Here is a 22,707-nt window from a genome sequence, read left to right as displayed (position 1 = left end):
TGCTATATTCTTACTATTAGAGCATGGAATTACTATCTATAGAGTTTCTATGGTACAGTATAGTTCATTTAAGATTTTTACTTCATTTGATTCTATACTTTCTTTCACATATAGTGCCATTCACCCACCAGCATGACCTGTTCTGTCCTTCTGATATATTTTGTACCCTGATATTACTGTCCCATTGATGATCCTCATTCCACCAAGTTTCTTTGATGCCTATTATATCAATATCCTATTTAATATGAGGCACTCAAGTTCACCCATCTTATTATTTAGACTTCTAGCATTGGTATATAAGCACTTCGAAAACTTGTCACTTTTTAGCTGTCTGCCATTACATGATGTAATTGAATAGGACTTTTTTTCATTTAACTGTTTCTCATCAGATCCTACCTGTATTTTATCATCTTCCATCCTCTCCTCCTTACTAGGACATAGAAAATCTCCATTTATAGATCCTCCCCTAAGGGATGTTGCTGTCTGAACCATGTGCTCCTCCGCATCTCTTGGCTTTCCCCCTGTCCTTAATTTTAAAACTGCTCTACGACCTTTTTAATTTTATTTCAACATCTAAATCCAGCCACTGAGAGAACTGGGGAGATGTTGTGAACCCAAGAGCCAACAATATGCAGATGACTATTCATTATACCTATCCTTCACAGCATATTATAGCACCACTAACCTGGCATACTGCTTAGATGAGATCAGCTTATGGATGAAAAACAGCTCGCTAAAACTGAATATAAGCAAGATGGAAGCACTTTGAGCATTTTTCAGATGTGGCACAGTTTCCATTGGTTGAAGATGCACAACCACAATTTGTCAGTTCAATCTGCAGTTTGAGTGCTCCTGCATTCCTCAGCGATGTGTATCTGCAAGTAATGCATTCTGTCATCTACAGCAAACCAGGACACTGCATCCCATCCTGGCAGATGATGACCTAACCTCAGTTTATATCCACTCTTGTCACCTCTCATCTGAACTAGAGCAATGCTATTTACCTGGTCATGAAACCAGCCGTCCTCAGAAAACTCCAACTAATACATAGATTCCAAATAATGGACCATTGTGATCATCTAGTCTGACCTCATATGTAACACCAGTCATAGAATGTCCCCAAAATAATTCCTAAAGCAGATCTTTTAGAAAAACATTCAATCTTGATTTCAGAATTGTCAGTGATGGAGAATCTACTGTGATGGTTGGTAAATTGTTCCAATGGTTAATTACCCTCACTGTTAAAAATGTATGCCTTACAGAACATGGCAGCCTAGTTCCTCAATAACTCAGGCTACCATGAACACATCATATCTGTCCTCTGCTTTTTACACTGTCTTTCCTTCCCAGGTCAAATTCAGGGTGTTCATTCTTATCTTCAAGGCAGGCAGCTGTCTGCGTCCAAGTTACCTAATTGCTAAAGCTCCATGACAAGGACCACAGAAGACAACTGTGCTCCTCAGGCACATTCCCCCCTCCCTAAAATGTGTCCATTGTAAGGACAAATTTTGCCTGTGCAGGAGACAGAGCTTTCTCTGGGAATATTCCAAGACTGTGGAACAAACTCACGCTGGAAATAAGGACCATCACAAACCTCATCACCTTTTGCTCAAAGTGCAAGGTGCACTTCCTGGACTTTGCTTTTGCTAATGTAAACAGGTAGCACATGGTACATATAATATATTAAATTATAATTTAAGAAAAATTTTATTGAAATAAAACTCCAAACAAACTCCACACAATATCTTTTTGGGGAGAGGATGAGGGAACAAATGTGACAGCTTAGTCATATTGCTCAGCTTGGTCATATTGCTTCAGGACGCAGAGCTGTTACAGTGGTGGGGCTGTATAAGAACCTGATTAGAACAGAAGTTTACATTTTTAATTAATAATAGAACAGTCATATTAATATTGATCAAGACTAGTAGTAGTTTATTAAAAAATCTGAACGTATGTTAAAAATGTAGTACCGTATTTTATTTTTTCAGTGGCTGAGGTTATATGAAATAAAAACAATTCACTTGCAGTGGAGTGGAGAAGCCAACTTAAGCAAAGAGTCAATCATCCATATGAAGAAGTGATATCTAGAATATCAGCAACATTAAACAAGTGGGAGCCATTTAAATTATGAGGTACAACCAAATAGAAATAGACTGATTCTTTTGACAATGAGATAAAATATTGGCTTGATTTTCAGAGTTGTGGTATGCCTTTGGCTCTGACTTCGGTGTGTGTGATGAATTCTCAGGACCTTTTGAAAATTAGACAATATATGAATAATATAAATATACGACCCACCACAGGGTTTGAAACCACTTCTCTTGATCCCCAGAATCATAGGTCCATGTTCTGCCAAACCACAAGGCAATTATGTTTCTACTAGCATGCATCATTTTTAATTTTGACTTGTGGGAAATTACATATGTTAAATGAGTTATGGGAGAACTACTCTGTTCTCTAAACTCAATAGAAACATAAATAAAATAATCAGGATAAAACTACCATTATTTATGTTTTAATATGTGGTCAAACAAAGCCTATTTCCTCATTCATACCAATGGAAGAAAGGTAGACTTTGTGGGTAAGACACAACAGTGGGAGGCAGGAGGGTTCTTTACCTAGCTCTGCCTTAGCCTTCCTCATAATCTCTTTCTGTGTCAGTTTCTTCACATATAAAATTGGAATACCTTCTTCACGGGGCATCCTGGGGTTAAATTGCTGGTATCAATAAAATGTTTTTTGAATGTAAGATGGAAGGTGCTCTAGCAATGCAAATTATTTTGATAATATTCATGTGCATACAAACTTTACATATTGAACTTAGTTTTTTTACTCATTTAAATAATAGAAAATTAAAAGCCTAATAATAATAATAAAAGCCTAATCTATGGTTTTTGTCTATTTCCTAACATTTTACCTGTTATTCTCCACAAATAATGCACTTATTAACATTAAAATGATTTCTTTATGTAATGTTCAAGTGATTAGGACTATGCAGAACAACTAAAAAAGCTTGGTGTTTTGAGTGTAATGTCCCAATTTCTGTTACACTAATCTCTCTTTAAAAGAGAGTTTAGTACTTGTGAAAGGTGACAGATAGTGCTGGAAAATGAAATCTGTTAAAAAAAGATTACAGCACAGGTAGCTACAGTGCCATCTACCTTACGCTGAACCATCAATGTGTCTCCATCTTGTTCTGGGAGGACTATCTCTAAGCATATGTTTCCAATGCAAAAAAAGGTGTCTTCTTTACTCAGGTTAGCTAATCCAAGTTAGCCAAATCCAGTTAAAATAGCAGATTAGCAGTGTCAGAGAGAGCCTATATGTCAGCCTGAGGTGAATGCATGTTGCTAACCCAAATTAAAATCTGAGTTGACATGTCTTCATTTCTGTTGTAACCCAAATTAGCTAATTCAGGTTAGCTAACCCAAGTTAATAACTCACGTTTTTTTGCAGTGTCAACAAACCCTGAAATGATAGAGGGTTCCAAATTAAGTCAAACCGTAACCAAAAAGGGTTCAAGTTAGTGCCAGCTGTGCTGGTGGATGTGACCAGATTAAAAAACCACTAAAAAATGGACTGAATTGTATAAACTACCAAACAACCTTTTGACTACAATAATTTTTAGGCCCTAATCCTGCAAAGGCTTAAGCAAGTGCTTAACTTTACATACTGCTCACAGCCATGTAAAGTTAAGCACAAACTATGCATACATCTATGCAGGACGGGGCCCTAATCACCATTAGCTGTATTTGAACTGGTGACCGCAAGACTAAAGACTCTATTGTTACCAATCCTGTTCTATCCTGTTCCCCATGCTCATTTTCAAACTTGGTTTAATTTATCTCATTGACTGCTGACTGAATAAAACTGATGGTTTTCATTTGCAGACTTTTCTGTAAGCTTGGGTACTATCTACTATTTTGTTCCCCAGAATTTAAAAACTTTAAGTGTGAGCTGTGAAAAAGTTATTTGTACTCAATTCTAGTTTAAAAGATTGATTAGAATTAGGTGATAATGTGCCCTTTAGAACATTTGGTATCTCAAGGGAAAGTAGTAGAGTGCATTTTAAAACATGATTTTCCCTGCACAGACCTGCTTTCCCTATTGTCAGTCTTGATCTTTGATCTGCTGTAGAGAAACTTGCATGGGATTAAATTTTCATCATTGTGATTCTTATTTTGTATATGCTTTTTTTAATAATTGTGAAGCAAACAGTTAATAGCTCCTACATTTAATAGCTCACATGTGCATTACATGAAGTTTTTTTTCTGGTTGCTATAGGTTTAGCTAGTCATATCTAATTTTACTTCAAAACACCCACTCTTGTGAAAAGTAGGGCTTTTTACCTGGATTGTCACCAGTTCGATTTGGTTTTGTGCACATGGAGAAAAGGGGTTTCATATGCATGCAGCATTTCAATGCAAGTGAATTATGTGTTAGATTGGTACACATCCATTGACTTCAATTTTACAGTGCATTCTTGTATCTGATGTAAAGTTTGAATGTCACCAGTTAGATCACTAGTTCTGGATCATGGAAATAAAACATAATCTATGCAGGGTTTTTTTTCAAAATTTTAGACTAGGTAATACCTGGGTGAGAAATGTATGTTATGCTAGAGGATGCATCCTCATTGTCTGGCTCTACCGAAAGAAGGGCAGGAAACACTAGATATGGTTTTAATCAGGCTGCAACTTTATTATTAGATGTGTGGGACTACCTGGCAGATAAAAATGTACAGTGCAGGTAACTCCATGTTCATTCAGTATCTAGCCGGGGGCTTCCGCCACCTCCCCTCTTTTTGCATCTAGGACCCCAGCCAACCCATTGCTAGGACCTTACCATTCCCACCCCCCAACCCCAAACAAGGGTTAAGGTAGACTATAAGAAAGGGAGGTTGGCTCCTTGCTGTACCAGTCATAGGAGCCCCAACCCTGCCCCCCCACCTCCCCCCCTCCCATTCCGCTCCTTTAACCAACACCTCCTTTTGAAGTCCTTTAATCAAGCCATTTATCCAGTCACTGTATCCCTTCCCTATGGAGTACCTGCACTGGACCTCTGCCACACACTTAAATAATGAGCTGTGATATCATAACTTAACATCCTTCCCTACTCACCATAACAAAGCTCTCCCTGAACCCACTGTGGGAAAAGCAAAACAAAAACAAAAAAAAACCACTCCACCTAGGCCAATCTAGTGGTGAGGGAAAAATTCCTTCCCAGCCCCCCTAGAAAGGAATGGCTAGCACAGTGCCCACAGCAGGTCCTTACCAAACCTGTTATTTTGACACCTCAAGGGGAGGGAAGGTGGGTGCTGCTCCTCCTGGTCCAGGGAAAAGGGTTTCTCCCGCCTGGCCTTGCCCCTTTTGAACTCCCCAGCCATTCCAGTCCCGGGGATGAGTCAGCGTTGCAACGCTGACCCACTCCCCCATTTTGCATCGCTTCTGAACCTCACGCCCCTCCTGGCTGTAAGGAGCTATTGCCTCTCCCCTGAAATCTGGACAACGCCTCCCTGCTCTGCTTAAAGGTGTGGTGTGGTCTAGTGTACAGCAATTTCTGAAAGTTTAGCCTGAGCTGCAAAGCTCAGATGCAGATTCAATTTTCCAAAAGTTCAAAGGAGTTCTAGTTAGGGCCCATTTATACATGTGTTTATTTGTAGTGCACAGTACAGCCAGCACTTCATTGTACCATCATTTTCTGTGACCTGAGATGGATTGTTCATTTACAGTTTAAAGCAGTGCTTCACCAAAATGACAATAAATTCTTATCTCAAAGTAACGAGAGACATGGTGTAGTGATGTGGTGCTTATGTTGAAAGTTAGGTGCATATTTCATATGTAGATGTTGATCCTGTACCCACTGACATCAACAGGAGTGTTGTCATCAATGTCAATGAGCGTATGATGAGCTCCTTATTACTCTAAAAACCATATGAATACTGAAATAAATAAGAAATACATACATATTGCAGGTGCAGGAAGCATTGCTTGTGTACAGCAGTATGCTCTTTGTAGGTATGTCAGCAGCACACCCCACATACCAGTTGATTTATCAGAGGTGGTTTGCTCCAGGGTGATCTATTTCACTGAGGCCGTCCTCATTACTTGTAATATTCTTAATTTTTTGTTCAATATTTCAATGTGTTTCTAAATCTAGAAATGCAGATACCCCATGTTCATTCATATCTAGCCAGGGGGCTTCCGCCAGCCCCTCTCTTTTTCCATCCAGGTCCCCCAACCAACCCACTGCTGGGACCTTACCATCCCAGCATGCACATGCTTTGTGTACATTGGGAACACTTTGGAAAAAATGCTTCATTGATTATTATATAGAGTAGGAAACAGTTAAACGGACTGAATGAGTTTTCCATTTTTCAGTGTCTCGAATTAATAACTCCAGAATGAAGAGGCATGTGAGGAAAAAAAATCTTTTCATCTTTTAATATGAATAAATCATAGATGGATGGCCGTAGTATGGTTGAAATGATGGTGCGGCTGTCTCTAAAAGTTCTTTTACTAGGTTGCTTTAGCTGTTCAGTATAATTCTAGGGAGATCAGCTTGGTTCATTCATATTTTAATAACACTTTACTGCAGTAGAAATTCTGACATTTATTAATCAGGATTTTATTGTAACCCTTTTAACTGATACTGTGCTGCTGACAGGTATGGTATGCTGAATGGTTTTTCACATTGTTTCAAGAAAATGTAGATGAATACTTTACTTTTCCTATAGATAGCTCCAACATAAGTTTTCTTTTCTTGTAGGCACTGAGGCTTGTGCCTCCTAATTTACTTGGGGTGGGGGGGGGAGGAGGAATGAAGTCACTTTTAGTATTCACCTGCTTAAAATGGAAAACCTATTAAAGAATTTTATGCTGAGTGGCGGCTCATGCATTATTACTAAGCCTGAAAGCAATCATTTCAGACAATGAAATTCCCTCACTTCCTAGGGCAAGGGTGCAACATTGTTATCATAGACATACTTTTCATCCGCTATAAAATCTTATTTGAAGGGAGGCCGTCTTTGATATCAGCATTAGATAAGTTACTGTAACTGGATCAGTGAGAGAGAGTGGCATTGTGTGCAGCAACAAGAGGAAACAGACCCATCACTCTGAACAATATATAATGCAAAATGGCTAGGAAGCTAAGAGGGGGGAAAGGATATAAAATAAAGATGATACTTAACTGTCTTGCCATTTACATTGTATTACAGATGTTGTTATACTGGCATGTATTCTGGTTTTGATTAAAAATACATATTTACCATGGCAACATTTTAATCCAAAAAACATTCCATAAATCAAATATGAAAACTAATGTATAATAATTACACAGGATCTCCTCAGAATATTTGAAACATCTTGGCAAAGTATACAGCTACATTTGTCACTACCATGTATTCTGAATGTCAGTCAATCACATCTGAAGCAGAATGTGCAGTTGAAATATAGAGTATCAATACCACTCACTGATTGCAATCGTCCTGCTTGTTCTCTCAAAGGTGGTTGTGTCAATCAATGGAAATAGATGTGCAAGAAATTAACATTTAAATTTAACATCTTCTTTTCCATGCAATTTCTAGAGACATTTACATGTGACTTGGCGTCTTTGGAGGGTTCAGCAAAATTGTCTCTCTTGCTTTACTGAACAAAGATTTAAGACTTTTTAAAATGCTTTATACATGTAGCATGCAGGTGGCAAAAGTATCCTTCTGATCACCATAATGCACTGCCTATGTAAAGGTAAATAGCACAATCCTCACTCTCATTTTGTGAAATGGACACTTTATCAGAGGGTGAGTATGATTTCTTATTTAAATGTAGGTACAGAATGACAATAATACTTTGCAATTATGTATTATTTTTCATCTGAGGATCTCCAAGCACTCTTTACAAACATTAATAGAGTTTAATAACACCTTTGTGAGGTAAGGAGGTCGGTTTTTTGGCTGCACTTTAAAAATGGGGAAAGCAAAGGACAGAGTTCAGGGCTGAAAACTTAACATTGTGTACTTATAGTTAAGAACCTAAATAAATGTCTTTCTTTTTTCAGAGATGCTGATCATCTGCAGCTACCATTGAAGTAACTGAAGTCACTGTAAAAATCAGGCAACTTATTTTGGTGCCTAAATAATGTCTTAGGTGCTTAATTTTATACACCAAAAGTTTGATATTTTTGGCATAAGTAACTTATGCAAGGTCTTAAAGTTCAGCAGTGGCAGATCCAGCAATAGTGCTCAGGACTCTTAATTCCCGGTCCTATGTGCTAATCATTAAGAAAACATTCCAACTTGGAAAGATGTAAATTTTCCAAGATGGATACATTTTATTAATCCTGATAACCTTTGTGCGACCTTTGTGAAACTTCACATGCTAATTTAGAACCCCAAGCATGGCTTTGGTATGGACTGTCAACTCTCCTATTTTAAACAAGTGCAATGGCAATGTCGTTAATGCCTTCGTGATAGCAAGTGCCATTTATATGTGTATTCATTGCACACTTTGCTCTTGAAGGAGACTGTCTGTTTGAAGTATTATGGACATGACAAGAGGAGTAATTAAGAAAAATGGTGGTGAGTAGAGCCACTGCAAAAAATATATATCTAATGCAAATATCTCCCAACCGAAATCTTGCAAACCTTACCAAGGTAAACAGTCAGAAAGGAAAATTAATGAACCTAATTGGCACCCAATTCCAACAGATATAGTATACAAATTCTTACATCTAACATCAGGATAGCCTCAGACTGATATCTTTCTAGATAGTGACAGTTTGCAATACATGTCTGGAATATTTAAACCCTACTTGGATATCACTAGAATGAATGTCTTTTTTGAAAGTGTATACATAGGATGTATTTGAGCTTTCGTGTTCCTTTAAAAAAATAATTTTACAGATCTGTAGCCTGGATCTATATTGGATTCATAACGTAATATTAACACATTCCTAACTCAGGCTCAAGAATCATATTTGATTTATCATTTCCATTTCTTAATGTTTCATTGACATTTAAAACAATATCATACAGGGATGAAGGACAGTCTTGTAGCTTTTTATTATTTATTGCTATTTATTTCTTACATAGAACGATAGATGAACATGGTGCTTTACAGATAAATAATAAAAGAAAGTTCCTTTTCCTGAGCAACTTCGTCTAAAATTTACTAGTAGAAATGGCACAGTAAAGGGTAACAAACAAAGGATGGTTGGGTGGGTGGATGATGATGGGTTATATGAACAAAAAGAGTTACAAATGTAAAGGATTGTGTTACATGATTTTTTTACTTGAACATTTTAGAATTTTATGAGGGTAGATATTGTAGTTTCCTATTTTTTGTACATTAATATAATATGTTTGTAGTTTGAGACAGTAAAGTGGGGCAGGAGCTGTGGAGAGGAGGTTAGCTTTGGAAAGCTAAGTAAAGTTACTCTTGAAGAATGAAGGAGAATGAACGGTACAAAGGATCTGAAAAGATTTTACCAGCTTAGGGAATAGCATGAGAAAGTTGTAGTTGCTGGTGGGAGGAGTAGAGCAATGTGGCATGACAAGTTAGGAGAATGTGGGAGATGAGATGTAGACAGAAGAGACTTAAAGGTGAGAATGAGAAGTTTTGATACCTCAATTTTATTCCAGTTTTTGCAAATCACTTAACTTCTTTGTGGCTAAGTTTCCTCATCTGTAAGTTGGAAATAATACTACCTACCTCACTGAAATATTGTGAGCTTAAATTATTTAAAGTCTGAAAAGAATATGGAGATTCTCAAATGGAAGGTGTTATAGAAATGCAAAACATATTAGGCATCCAAATCCATTTTGGCTAACTTTAGACACTCAAGATTGTAACACATTGTTGCAAACTCTCACAATGTTTTTCTGAGTGTAGTGATGTTCGGTTGTTTATCTGTCTCATGAAAACGCAACGAAAGGCTGCCAAGTTGTGGATTTTCCTTTATTCAGAATGGCTGCAATCTCCCATTACTCTCAATGAAGCTGAAGCCAGCAAGATGACTGCTATTTCCTTACAATCTATCTGTATGTGGACGTGAGGCTGCCCCTAATAAAGATAACTGCCAATGACTACTCTTTTCAATGAGACAGAAACCATGCCCACAGGCAAAATGGCTGCCACTCTATTTTTGTGAGGGCTAGAGAAGACACTGTGAGGAGCAGGCTGAGCACTGTAAAATGTGAATGGGGAGACTGAGTGGGGAGCTGGAGGCAGACTTAAGGGCAGCAGAGGAATTTGAGGGGCAGGAAGCCAATGGGGATTGTAGTGAGGTGGAGTGGCCTCCCACTGAGCCGTGCCTGCCCCTTGGAAGTCAGAGAGCGGAACAGGAAGTATTAAGGGTGGGGCCTGGAGCTCAGTCAGGCTGCAGCTGCCAAAGTAGACAGACGCCTTCCGGCTGCTCCCAAGCTGGGAGACTACCACAGACCTCTGCGCAGCTGAGGACTGGCCAGAGCTGCCAGAGCCACCCACTGGCCAAGCCACGGAGGAGTTGCCAGGACTGCCATGGGCTTTCTACCCTGATGACCCGGAGGACCCCCTACGGATCCAGGTACATCCCGAGTGAGAGATAGGAAGTGGCGCAGGGGCAGCTGACCCTAGTCTGGGCTGCAGCACTGCCAGAGATAAGGTCAGCATGTTGTGGTCAGGATCCCGCCACTGTTAGGGCCCTGGGCCGGGACGCAGTGGAGTCGGGTGGGACTGTGTCACCCCTACCTCTACCACTGCACCCCTGATTGTGCAGTTTTGTATGCTAGTGTTTCCCCAGGTAGACACTAAAACTCCCAAAGTCTTTTATCTAATTTGTAAGAAATTATTTTGGGTTAAAAGTGTGTTATTTCAAAACTATGTACTTCACTTAATCACTTCTGCATCTGTGTAAATGTGTCAGAAAGATGCAGACATATTAATGTGGGATGAGAAATAAGCTAAGTAAATAGTCTAATATAGACAATATGTTCAGAGAAACTTAAGGTGGACACCAAAATGGGATGCCATAAAGATAATTTTAAGAGCTGGACTTCCTTAAAAGAAAGGCAAGGGACAGCTTGTGTCTTTAGCAGACTCTTCTTCTTCCTTAACTTTCCTGTAAAGTATTAAAATAATTCTTGTGTTCATCTTATACATTGATTTAATTATTGAGTGTACTAATTGACAAGCCAGATGAATTGAATCATTCATTTATTGATTGAATTTCAGTTGTAACCTTAATTTGATCATTTGATTAGTTCAGAGAAATTAGAAGGAAATTAGTTAGTGACATATTTGTTGGCTTATTCTTTTAATAAATCCATAAATCCTGGTAGGATCCTTCCATATTCAAAGCAGCAACAGAGTAGTGGAGAGTCAGGCCCAAGGAATGCCTTAATGTAATGAAGTGGGTAATTATAGATCTCACCAAGAACCATCGTCTCTCTTTGAGCTGGTTTACACTCACTTTTTATACCAGTTTAACTATACCAGTTTAGAAACCCATTTAGCTAAATTGGTGCAACCCTCATAGTGTGTGTGCAGTAATACCTGTATAAAGGTGCTTTTACTGGTATAGCTTATTTCCATAAATCTATTGAATTATATTTAATCAGTACAAAAACTGTTTAGAATAGACAAGCCCATTTTTAAATATCAAATTGACATTGGAACTCAAATGGCAATCCCATTCATTATTCACCTACTTTTGAATTTAAGTAAATCATTAGAAATTGCAATAATATAGAGCTCTCTCTGTGTGTAGGTGTAGCTCAGTCAGACTAGCATTATTCCATTTGACATAGACTGTGTAAGTGAGATCAGAACCATGCCCCATTCTGTGTAAATAATGGCACAATTTGCTGTTTGTTAAATACAATTTTATGAACCATAAATTATGATGTTTTGTAACATTTTAAAATAATCTGCTCATCCATTTTTGTAAATTCATCTTATACTGTGTTAGGTACTTATAAAGCTATAAAACTACTTATAGCTGGGTGTAAATGGGGAAACTCCATCACTGTCCTCTGATGTCCCAGAAACCTCTTAGTCTCTCCAGTAAGTGGCAACTTCATGTGAATTTATTTATATACCCATCTCCACCACCAACACAGTCTCATTAAGCAAAGTATTTATAGTGTTTTTGTCCTTTAGCCCTTTTGCACACGGCCCGGGGGGAACAGAGGTCTCCCTGCCTTGAGATCTCATAGCTACTGGACTCAGCTAGCCCAGATTCTCCTTTTTATACCCCCTCAGATGATGGCTAATTGGTTCATCAGCCCTCCCAACCTGATCAGCTAATTAGCTGCATATTCCCAATCAGCCTTCTCCAGTGGAGCTGACTAATGCTTAAGAGATCAGAGTGCTGGCTCATCTGTTAGCTCCCAGCACTCTGTCACACTGGGCTCAAAGATGTTAATAAAGATCTAAGAGCCTAGTTTTATCATTTGTCCCACCAATTTAACTGAGGACAGAATTGAGCTCTTATGGCTATATTAAGTCATTATCAGGCTGTGCTGCACTACAGGAGAGTCAGGGAGAACATAAGAATGGCCATACTGGGTCAGACCAATGGTCCATCTAGCCCAGTATCCTGTCTTATGGCCACTGACAGCGGCCACTGTCAGGTGCTTCATAGGGAATGAACAGAACAGGTAATCATCAAGTGATCCACTCCTGTCATCCAGGCACAACATCTGGCAGTCAGAGGCTTAGGGATGCCCAGAGCACGGAGTTGCATCCCTGACCATTTTAACTAATAGCCATTGATGGACCTATGCTTCATGAACTTATCTAATTCTTTTTTGAAGGCAGTTATAGTTTTGCACTTCACAATATCCCCTGGCAATGAGTTCCATAGGTTGACTGTGTGTTGTGTGATGAAGTACTTCCTTTTGTTTGTTTTAAACCTGCTGCCTATTAATTTCATTGGGTGACCCATGGTTCCTGTTAAGAGCACTTTTCCTGTGGGAGCCTTGGTAGGCATTGGCCCAGATTTTGAGCTGCATCCAAAGAGTGCACAGCCCAACTCAAGGTGGTAGGGCAAAGTTGGCTGTACGTCACCCTTGTATCCCCTGGATTCTGTGGGTTAGTTACAGCAGTCTGAAGGCTCTTTTAATTTATGCTTGGCTGCCTCTGGCTCCAGAAGGCCATTCCATCAGCTGGGAATGGCTGGAGTGCAGAGGCACTCAGGCAGTTCCCCTATATCCAGGGACAAGGACAGCCACTGTGTCTGCTCTGTGCTTCCAGGGAAGTCCCCTTATGTAGAGTTTAAGCAGAGCAGACCTAAAGGAATATCCTCACATCTAAGATACACCCGTGTAAATCTGGAGTAACTCTATTAATTCACTGGCGTTACTCCAGATTTATACTGGTGTAACAGAGGTCAGCATCTGGTCCAGCATAGCTAGGAAGAGCAGGATTTGTTCCTTTAGAATTTTGTATCAAAATCCTGTGAAACTTTGTGTAGTTTCAACACAAAACTAGATTCTCCTTCAATGTGGTGTAGGTTTTATAGCTTGCACAAATTCCTCAACTTTGCTTCTACATATAAATCCTATATATATAGGAGCAAGGTTATCATTCAAAAATTCTCTTTGACATTTTTGTTCATAACCTAGATAGTTAAAGAAAACCAATAGACTTTGTTTTATTCTGTGTAGATTGTTATGCGGTGCTCATGACCATAGCATGTGAGTGCCTTCCAGTAAGGCATTTAGCAACATGACTACACATCTGTCACTTGTTGTTTGTTCTCTCTTCTTCTTCCCTCTGCATATGCAGTGGAATGTCTTGTCTTGGTAGGTTAGTTTGGTTGGTTTGTTTGTTTTTTAAAAATTCATATTGCTATGTATTTACGTTCAGGAAGGCAAAGTCAAAGAAATATGCCTTGCACTTGAAGACTTCCTGTCCCTACACTTGAAATATGCACACAGGACTGATTAAAAATTTCTTTCCTCTCTGAACCCATGTATGCTTGATATCGTCATGGTAAAACTTTAATGTAGTGGTATTAAGATGCATACACATCTTCCTACGTAGGAAATTCAGAGGAAGAAAACTAGTACGTGCCTAGGCTCTTACAGTATACTGTTTGTCACTGTTGCTGACTAAATTGTAAAAGTTTTCAGGGTTCATTTTTTAAAACTTTCACATATATATCTGTGTTTCCAAATACATAAATGGTATGAAAAATTTAGAATGTATATGTTTGTGGTTTCAAGCTGTTTGGTTGATTTCATGAGAATAAATTATTTTATTGGTTTCTTAACTGGTGAGAAAACTTCTTCCCCCTCAGGGAAACTTGGTTTAAGTTCTACTAAACAAAACATTTTGCAAAAGGTGTTCTTTTTAATCCACGGATCACTTACTTCTGGAATATAAATAGTTATCTAAATCCTCATATGGATGATTTCTGTGCAGCAAAGTAAGTTAAATTGACAGTTTCCTCCTTTTCCTTAAAATCCCCACTCAGTTAATTGGAAATGCAAATATTATAGTATATGCCCTATTCTGAAGAAAATACAATTTCTTAATCCTAAAGCACATTATGTATTTTAAAGAGCCTTCATTACAATAACCTCATCAGCTGAGGTTTATTTGATAAATGCAGAATTTTTTAACATTATATCTCTGTGGTGAAATCACTTTTAGTTGAAATTTAACTAAGTTTTCAGTTTCCTTTCTGTTAGAGTTACTGAGCTGCTATTATGGTTTATATCTGTGACCTCATTTTCCTACGGATAGTGTGGTTTTGATCACAGAAGGAAGTATTTTTTTCAAACCAGATACTGAATACTACTTTTTATTCTTCTCTACAGAGAGCAGGGGAGACAATCGGTGGAGATTCTGAAAGGTAATTTCTTTTTTGTCATCTTGCATTTGAATGTACAAAACTGTTGCGTCCATATTCATTATATTTTAAGAAATTAGTTGTGCTTTTCACTTTTGTAGGGGTATTTTTTGTTTTGTTTTTCTGAGAGACTGAAGTAATTTCCAGACTTTAGTGAGAAAAACATTGATCTCAGTGAATATATTTAATGGCTTCCCCTGCTGATTGCTTCAAGTATGAACATAGTTTTTAGACATAAAGGGTTTCTTGAACTTTTTTTTAAATTAAAATAGTATCAGATATAAATGAAAATAAATTAAAGCTGTAATACAAAGTTGAGAGAGCAAATGTCTTCCCCTTTCCTTTCTTTTTCTCATTCCTTATTTATAAGGATTAACATTTCAAAAGCACTTTGAAGATGAAAAGTGTCACATAAATGTTTAGTAGTAGTATTTTTGGAAATCAACAATGAAATAGTCCTTTCTGTGAATATTTTTGTTCCATCAACATTTTTAAAATGCTAACCCCATCTGCACAAATATGTAAACTAATGTTTATCTTTCTTAGTATCTATTTAATAAATATACTAGGGCTAAGCAATTATTGTTCAATTTGCTCTTTAGTGTTTGTATTTGGTCAAACAGAATACAGAGAAACACAAATAATAGTGGCAATATCTCTGATTCATTTACAATTAGACTGATTATGCACAAAATATATAATAGATTACATCCAGTAAACTACATTAAAATAACATTGTTTGCAAAGTCAGATACTTGAACATTAGAAAATGCCAGAATTAAGGTTGTCCATGTGACATTAATTGAGGTCCCCTTCTGCATATGCATTATGATACAGTCTTTAATTACATGATCACATCCTATTTTTTTCCATAGAAACACTGCCTCACTCAGCCTATGGATAATTATTCAGTGTTTCTTTTTATCCTTCTCATTCATTGCGTGGCACTAAGCCTTTTTTAACCATCCAAACCTTCCGCTGAATAAAAAATAATTAATTTTCTCATGGGTGTTTCAATGGTGTTTTCAAAATAGTATACAAATGCTTCACTAATAAGCACTAAAGAATTTATTTTCACAACACCCGTGTTAGATTTGGTGGTATTCCTATCCCATTTTACAGTTTGAGTACTGAGGCACAGAAATATTAATGTCAAAAGTACCCACTAATTTGGGGTTCCTAACTTGAGACACTTTTCAGAGTTCTTTTTAGCACTTTCTCTGCTCAAAGCACAGCTCCAAGTCAACTTCAATGGCACTTATGAGCACTTAGCACTTCTGCAAGCCTGACCTCAGCTGTCTCACATTATGCACTCATAAAAGGAAGAACGCATAATTTGTTACCAACTGTGGTGTAAATGTTTGGCATAAGTGGTTAAGTCTAGCATCAAATAGGAACTCTGTGGCAGGGATAGACTCCAGTTCTCTAAGGTGGCATTCAGCCTCCTTAATTAGGAGGCTGTCCTTTCTCTAGTGCAATCCCCTGCCTCATTGCCTTCCAACTTCTGCAACAAATGGGACAGACAAGAATCTCATTCACTATATACCCTGCTTCATTCCAGAGCACTGTCCATTCTGTGCACTGAATGAGACAGGACTTGTGGTAAAAAAAAAACTATGATCATGGAATTAAAGATCGTATCATAATGCATACACACAAAGTGGCCAACTTAAGGTTACACAGGTAACCTTTATAGTGGCATTTCCTAACTTTTTGGTGCTTGACCTTGCAACTTAACATTCTTTGAACAAAGTTTTTTTTTTTTAATGTGATTTTTTTAAAACAAAAATAAAACCTCTATCACATGGAACTATACTGACGCCCAACTTGAGTCATTTTATAATGGAAAGTGTCAGGCACCCTTACCTTCCAGCAGCACTACCAGCTCCTCCAATAATTATTACAAAGACAAGCCCAACCCCAAATATATTCAAAACTATCTGCTCATCTGCTATACAAACTATGGGTCAGATCTTTCAAAGACAACTGCGTGATGAGACCCAGGCTCCTTGGGAAAGCACCATCGACTTCACTTGGGCTCTGCGCAGTCATAGACATCTGCCCAGGCAGATCTTTGACCTTTATAACAAATTGTTTATAATATATAACTGAATGGGTACATATTAAAAAACCCACATGCAAATATGTTGAAAAACACTCCTGTTATGTGCAAAATATGAGACTCGTTACAATATAGTGCACTATATATCCATTAAAGAAAACAATTTCAAGTAAGTAGGCTGTCAAGTGAGCCTAAGTTGCTGATTTCCCTTGACAAGAAGGGCCTGGGAAAGTGCTCTGACCCTTTTGTTGCTATTTCTTGTAGCTTTGGAACCCTGTGTGTGGATATCTATGTAATAGCCAATTTGTGGAAGCCAGAGGCCCAAGGGAGAAGGCTGCAGTTCCTTGTGGTTGATCCTGGGTTGCTCTTTTTTTCTAGCTGTGATTGTTGACAGAAAGAGGTTGATGCAGACATGAGGCCACAAAATAATCTCCCTGGGAAAAAACTGTAGGAGGGTAAAAACCCAGTAGAAAACACTGAATGTAACTCAGAGGTCCTACCTAGTTCTTTTTTCAAAAGGGAGAAATTTGCATGTCCATTGAGAGGATAGGGAATGGAATCCTCAGTTGCTGTGTATCCTAGTGCTCTGTGAGCAATGTGACCACAGAGGCATGCCATCATCACTACAAAGAGTATAGGCAAAGAGCCCCTCAGAGCTATTCTGCTTGTCTCCCCTGTTAGGGTTATAGAAGGCACAGAGGAACAGTTATTTCTACTTAGAGAAATAAAAACTATAGAACATTTCTCACTAGGAATTCCTTCTTGCCTCCATTCCCTCTTACTCCTAGCTCTACCATTTCACCTAGCTCCCCATTCCACCTATTGAGAGGCTTTCCTGCCACATTTTGCTGCTCTTTGCAGAGTATAGTGGAAAGTTACATATGGTCTCATTTTTTTATGTCTGGATCGTTGAGACTATGATTCTCCCCACCCCCCATCATCATTCTCCTCTGTTTCTTCATGCTGCTAAACACCCAGATAGAAAAGCAGAAGATGCTCCTTTATTTGTTGCCCAAGTATTCAAACCAAAAGGAAAGAAAATTGTATTGTCCATGAAATTGCATGGGGATGTTACAGATCAATGTAGCTGCAAATAACAAAAGTGCAGTGGAATCCCCATTTTCCAATTTCAGCCATAGTATTAGATGCCACAGTCTCCAAAGAGCTCTCATGAACTGTCATTCCACACACAAGGAATCTTGTTTATTGGGGAAAGGAATGCTCAGTTGTGTTGGAAAATCATTGCCAGCACGAAGTTCCATAGCAACTGTTCTTAGTGTTTGTATTCAGTGAATATCAGTAACTACTCACTGGTGTTCATCTAAAAATGGTATTAATCATATCCTCAGTAAATATTGCATGCTTAAAAAAATAAGTTATTTAAATCATTGTAGTTAATGTTCAGGAGAAAAACAGGGAGAAATATTTTGTAGCCTTTTTTTACATGTATTTTCTTATATTTGCATTTTAAAAATGAGGCACCTTTGCTATTTTATGTTCCTCTGAGCAAGAAGTAAAATTTCATACAGTACAGTATCTCTCATTACAAACATTTATTTGTATAATGAAATTTGAAGTCAAGGGAGTCACACCAGTGATGAATTTGGTCTCTTTTGTCTCTACTTTAATGGGTTCCACTTCACCACTTTAGAATGACTGGTGCAGTCAATCATAGATCCATTAAGGCAGAAAGAAAACATTTGGTATCAAGTGCTGTGGGCAATATGTTACTACTTACGTTCAATGTCAAAAGTTGAAAACCTGAAATATAGGCTGCAATGAAGGTTTTAAATGACAAAGTTGTATCTTCTATGTCCTTTCAGATATTTTTAGCAGTTTTAAATTATTTAAGATTGTGCTTGTGACCAGGGCCCTAGACCAAATGGTGCCCCAGGTGAGGAGCATCTTCGGCGCCTCCCGCCTCCATTTGTTAAACTTTTGAATACCTTATTTTTATTGCATTTGTAGCCCATTTCATGACTTTGATGCACTATTGGCATGCATGATCTATCCCTGTCATATAAGACGATAAATTTACACTTTCACAATTACACAATAAAACAAGGTACACAATATCGCAGCTGGCCTCTCACTTCACTTCACTTCACTTCATTCTTATATCTCACTGACTGAGTTCCGATGCCATGCCCCTTATATACCTGCGAGGGCATGGATGACAACATGTTAGAAGGTTCGAGGAAAATTTAGTTCTCCAAGTCTGGAAGGTTCCACAAGACTTAATATAGGTCTAGAAAGTTCTAGAAGGATAGTGAAAAATTAATCCACATATGGAATACTGGAAATATTTTCCTTCAAACATTCTATTTTCCCTTTTGTCGCTAACAACAAAAACAGCACTCCAAGCCCTGCTCCCAAAGCAGTTGCCTTGGTCACCTGCCCCTAAATCCGGCCCTGCTTGTGACTTCTGGCACAAATAAACCTAATGTTAAAAGGTTAATTTTTCTTCTTAATCCCTTGTCAGTTTTATATCTGACTAGAGCAAAGTTTACACAGGAAATGAAAAACTGAAAGTGCATATTAACCTATCTGTACATCTCTTAACTTAAATTTAAGGGTCTTAATCTTCAGCTGGGACCAAACTGCACTTGGCATAGCTTTGGAGATGAGGCACAAAAGCTGGAGAATGCTTTTGCACACACACCCTTATCCTGGGGCCATCTGGTCACAAGTCTGGTCCCTTGTATAAAAGAGAACAGTCAGAGATGCACAATTTTACATTGCTTTCCGATAGCCTCAAGGGACGGGGTATTCTGGAATCAGCGGATCACCAGGGCTCAGGGACAACTCAGCCATACCCATCTTATGGTGACTGTGTGCCACTTAAGGATTCCCATTGATGGGGAATCCTGAACTGCCAGTTAAGCCAGCATGAGTATTGCTTTTGCTTTTGGAACAGCACAAGCAGCCTTACCAAACTAGAGGATCTGGCCCAGAGATGTATATTGTTCTGCCAGTTTTAATGCAGTTGAATTTTTCCACATCGTATATAAATAGGTGCTCTGATTTTCCTTTGTTACAGTTTGTTTCCTGTCACTTGATTTTAATTTTCATACCAAGTTAAAGGGAAAAAACATTGATGTTCACAGTTAATATTGGTAAACCCTAACAACTTCCCATTGCCAGATCAGAAGTCACGTTGCACCATTTTGTTCCCCGATTTGAAATTTAAAGCCTACCTTCTGTTGGTCACCAGCATTTAACTTGCTGGCCATCTCATGTATATTTTCAGATCAAAAGGCAAGTTTTTATTTCCAACTTGTATTAGCCATTGATATAGCTGATCTCTTGTAGAGAAGGAAGACACATAACAGCAGGGGTGAAAGTAACTTAAAGGATTTACTGGTATGCTGGAGTCCTGAGCAAGGGAGCGGGGCCTCAACCGGAAGGGGCAGGGCCTTTAAATCAAGATTTAAAGGGCCCGGGGCTCCGGCTGCGGTAGCAGCGGCTGGGAGCCCCGGGCTCTTTAAATCACCACCGGAGCCCCATGGTAGTGGTAGCTGCGGCAGGCAGGAGCCCCGGGGCTCAGACGGCGATTTGAAGGGCTTGGGGCTCCCGGCAGTGGCCCAGGCCCTTTAAATTGCTGTCCGAGCCCCGGGGCTCCCAGCTGCTGCCACTACTCCGGGGCTCTGGCAACGGGGCTCCGGTGGCAATTTAAAGGGCCCAGGGCTCCAGCCGCCACTACCGTAGTGGAGCCCCAGGCCCTTTGAATCGCAGCTGGAGCCCCGAGGCTCCCGGCTACCACCGCTACCCCAGGGCTCCGGCAGCAGGGCTTTGGCAGCGATTTAAAGGGCCTAGGGCTCCAGCCTGGGGAAGCTATCCCATGCTGGTACGGTTGGCTGTGTACCGGCTCTTGCCAGTACGCTGTACCGTGCCGGCTTACTTTCACCTTTGCATAACAGCCACCTACATACAAACAACAGGAACATGTGCAGACCTGTTCAGCAAGGACCCATGAACGTCTTCACTTAGTGAAGGCCTGTAGGTGGAATGTACTGAATCCACCATTGGAGGAGATTGTCATTGCCTCTCTTTGGGAGAACAAGATGCCAGCATCTCTTAAAGAAGCAATTATTAGAAACCATCTCTTGACATTAGCTTTTGATTGGCTCTGACCTTTGTTTTTTGATTGATCCCAGAGTAGTTTTAGGCAATTAGTCACCTGCCCTAGGGGTTATCTTATGGTGGGTTTTACAGGAATCTGTTCTGTAACCCTTCCAAGTCATGACAATATGAGGCTATTATGATGTAAGGAAGTGGTTCTTCTGCCTTCAGTGTGTGTCTGTTACCCTTTTCAACATCTCTATTTTGTCTGTCCTAGATGGTGCAGATGGTGGTCACTGGGTTGAGACTCAACCTGGATTAGACCGTGATAAAGCTTGTAGTCTTATTATACCTCCATTGTTTGAGGAAGTTTGCCCTCCATGTTTTAGTTCTTTAAATGCCCAGGTAGCAGTAGTGGCCAAGAATGCATATTCTTTTGGGTGCAGCCCTCACTACAGTCAACCATATTTTATCAATAATATCTAAGTCTTCCTCTGAATCATCCATATCTTACCATTGTGCTATGACTCTTCCTGTGAAACCAATATTTTTGTAGCCAATTCTATTATCAGAGATTGGTCTGAAATGATTGCCTGCTTGTCCATGAGAACTTGAACCACCCCATACGCTATCAGATCTGGAAAATGTTTAAAAGTGCTCACTGACTCCATTTTTAAAAATTACTGAACTCTCTTAATTCTTCTATTCAAAAATCTTGTCAGCTTCTATCTGAAATTATTGCAACCACACCCATATATGATACATCTGGCTTCAAGAACATAGAATTGTGTAAATAAAAGCTAGAAAGGTGATGGGTCCACTGACCCAAGATTGCTTTTTCACCAACATTGCCCTTAGAAACTATTTCAGTTTTGTGTGCCAATTTTCCATTCTCTCTCTTCCAACAGATGCCCCCTGTTCTATAGTGTCGCCATTCAGAAACTATGCAACAAAACCAGTCTCTTTAAAAAGCTGCTCACTTAACATTTAGTCACCTCCACCTCCAGTAGCAGCTTTTGACAAATGTAAAATCCCCTTTTTTTTCTCCTTGTGACTTTCATAAATAAGAGAAAACTACAAGCTGGAGTCATCAGCAAATACTTTTGGATCTTGCTCATTGGTCAAATAATTTAATAAAAATAAGAGAAAGGATTAGCCTCCAGTTTGATCCCAGAGTTAATGGAGAACATATCTTATCTGTTTGTAATGCACCATAGAAATTTTTTTTTACTACTGACAATAATTAATAATCATTTAACCTTCTATCCATTACCAGTGGAGTAGGCAGTAGCTAACCAGAGGTATAAAAAAATGTATATTTCAACAAGATAAATTGTTACCATCATCCAATCTACATACCAGTACTAGATAAATGGTAGAACTGAATTAGTAGTAGGGATGTTTTTCAGACTTCTGCAATATTATGTGGAGAATAAGATATAGTAGAAGAAAGCTAAAATCATGCTGACTTGACCCAAATTAGGCTGTCATTTTCTCTTAATCACAGAAGCTCAGGAGGATCCTCACAACTTTTTCCTTTTTATTAGTCCCTTTATGGCTTTGTGTCACTAATTATTCCTTCATCTCAGAAGGAATGGAACACAACTGAGGCCCATCAAATGTTGTTATTTAAGCAGCCAAACAGGTGCCTGTGGAGTGATGTGATGTCACAACATTCAAGGTAATGTTCTTATCTTTTAGACCAAACTCGTGGCCATTATTTCAAGATTTGTTAATTGCAGCCTGTC

At 38.8% G+C, this 22,707-nt stretch overlaps 1 protein-coding gene across 2 annotated transcripts in view; it reads left to right on the top strand.

Moving 5' to 3' along the window:
* LOC141994242 (connector enhancer of kinase suppressor of ras 2-like) overlaps positions 1-22,707 on the top strand; it is a 530,195-nt gene that overhangs the window by 409,833 nt on the left and 97,655 nt on the right. For both annotated transcript variants that reach the window (XM_074964467.1, XM_074964466.1), the window contains one exon: positions 14,804-14,838. In XM_074964467.1, coding sequence (XP_074820568.1) covers positions 14,804-14,838 — 35 coding nt within the window. The remainder of the gene's footprint in view (positions 1-14,803; positions 14,839-22,707) is intronic.

This window comes from Natator depressus, chromosome 9, assembly GCF_965152275.1.
Source record: "Natator depressus isolate rNatDep1 chromosome 9, rNatDep2.hap1, whole genome shotgun sequence".
Taxonomy (NCBI): Eukaryota; Metazoa; Chordata; order Testudines; family Cheloniidae; genus Natator; species Natator depressus.
Note: the sequence above shows the minus strand (reverse complement) of the source record. Positions and strands in the feature narration are given on the sequence as shown.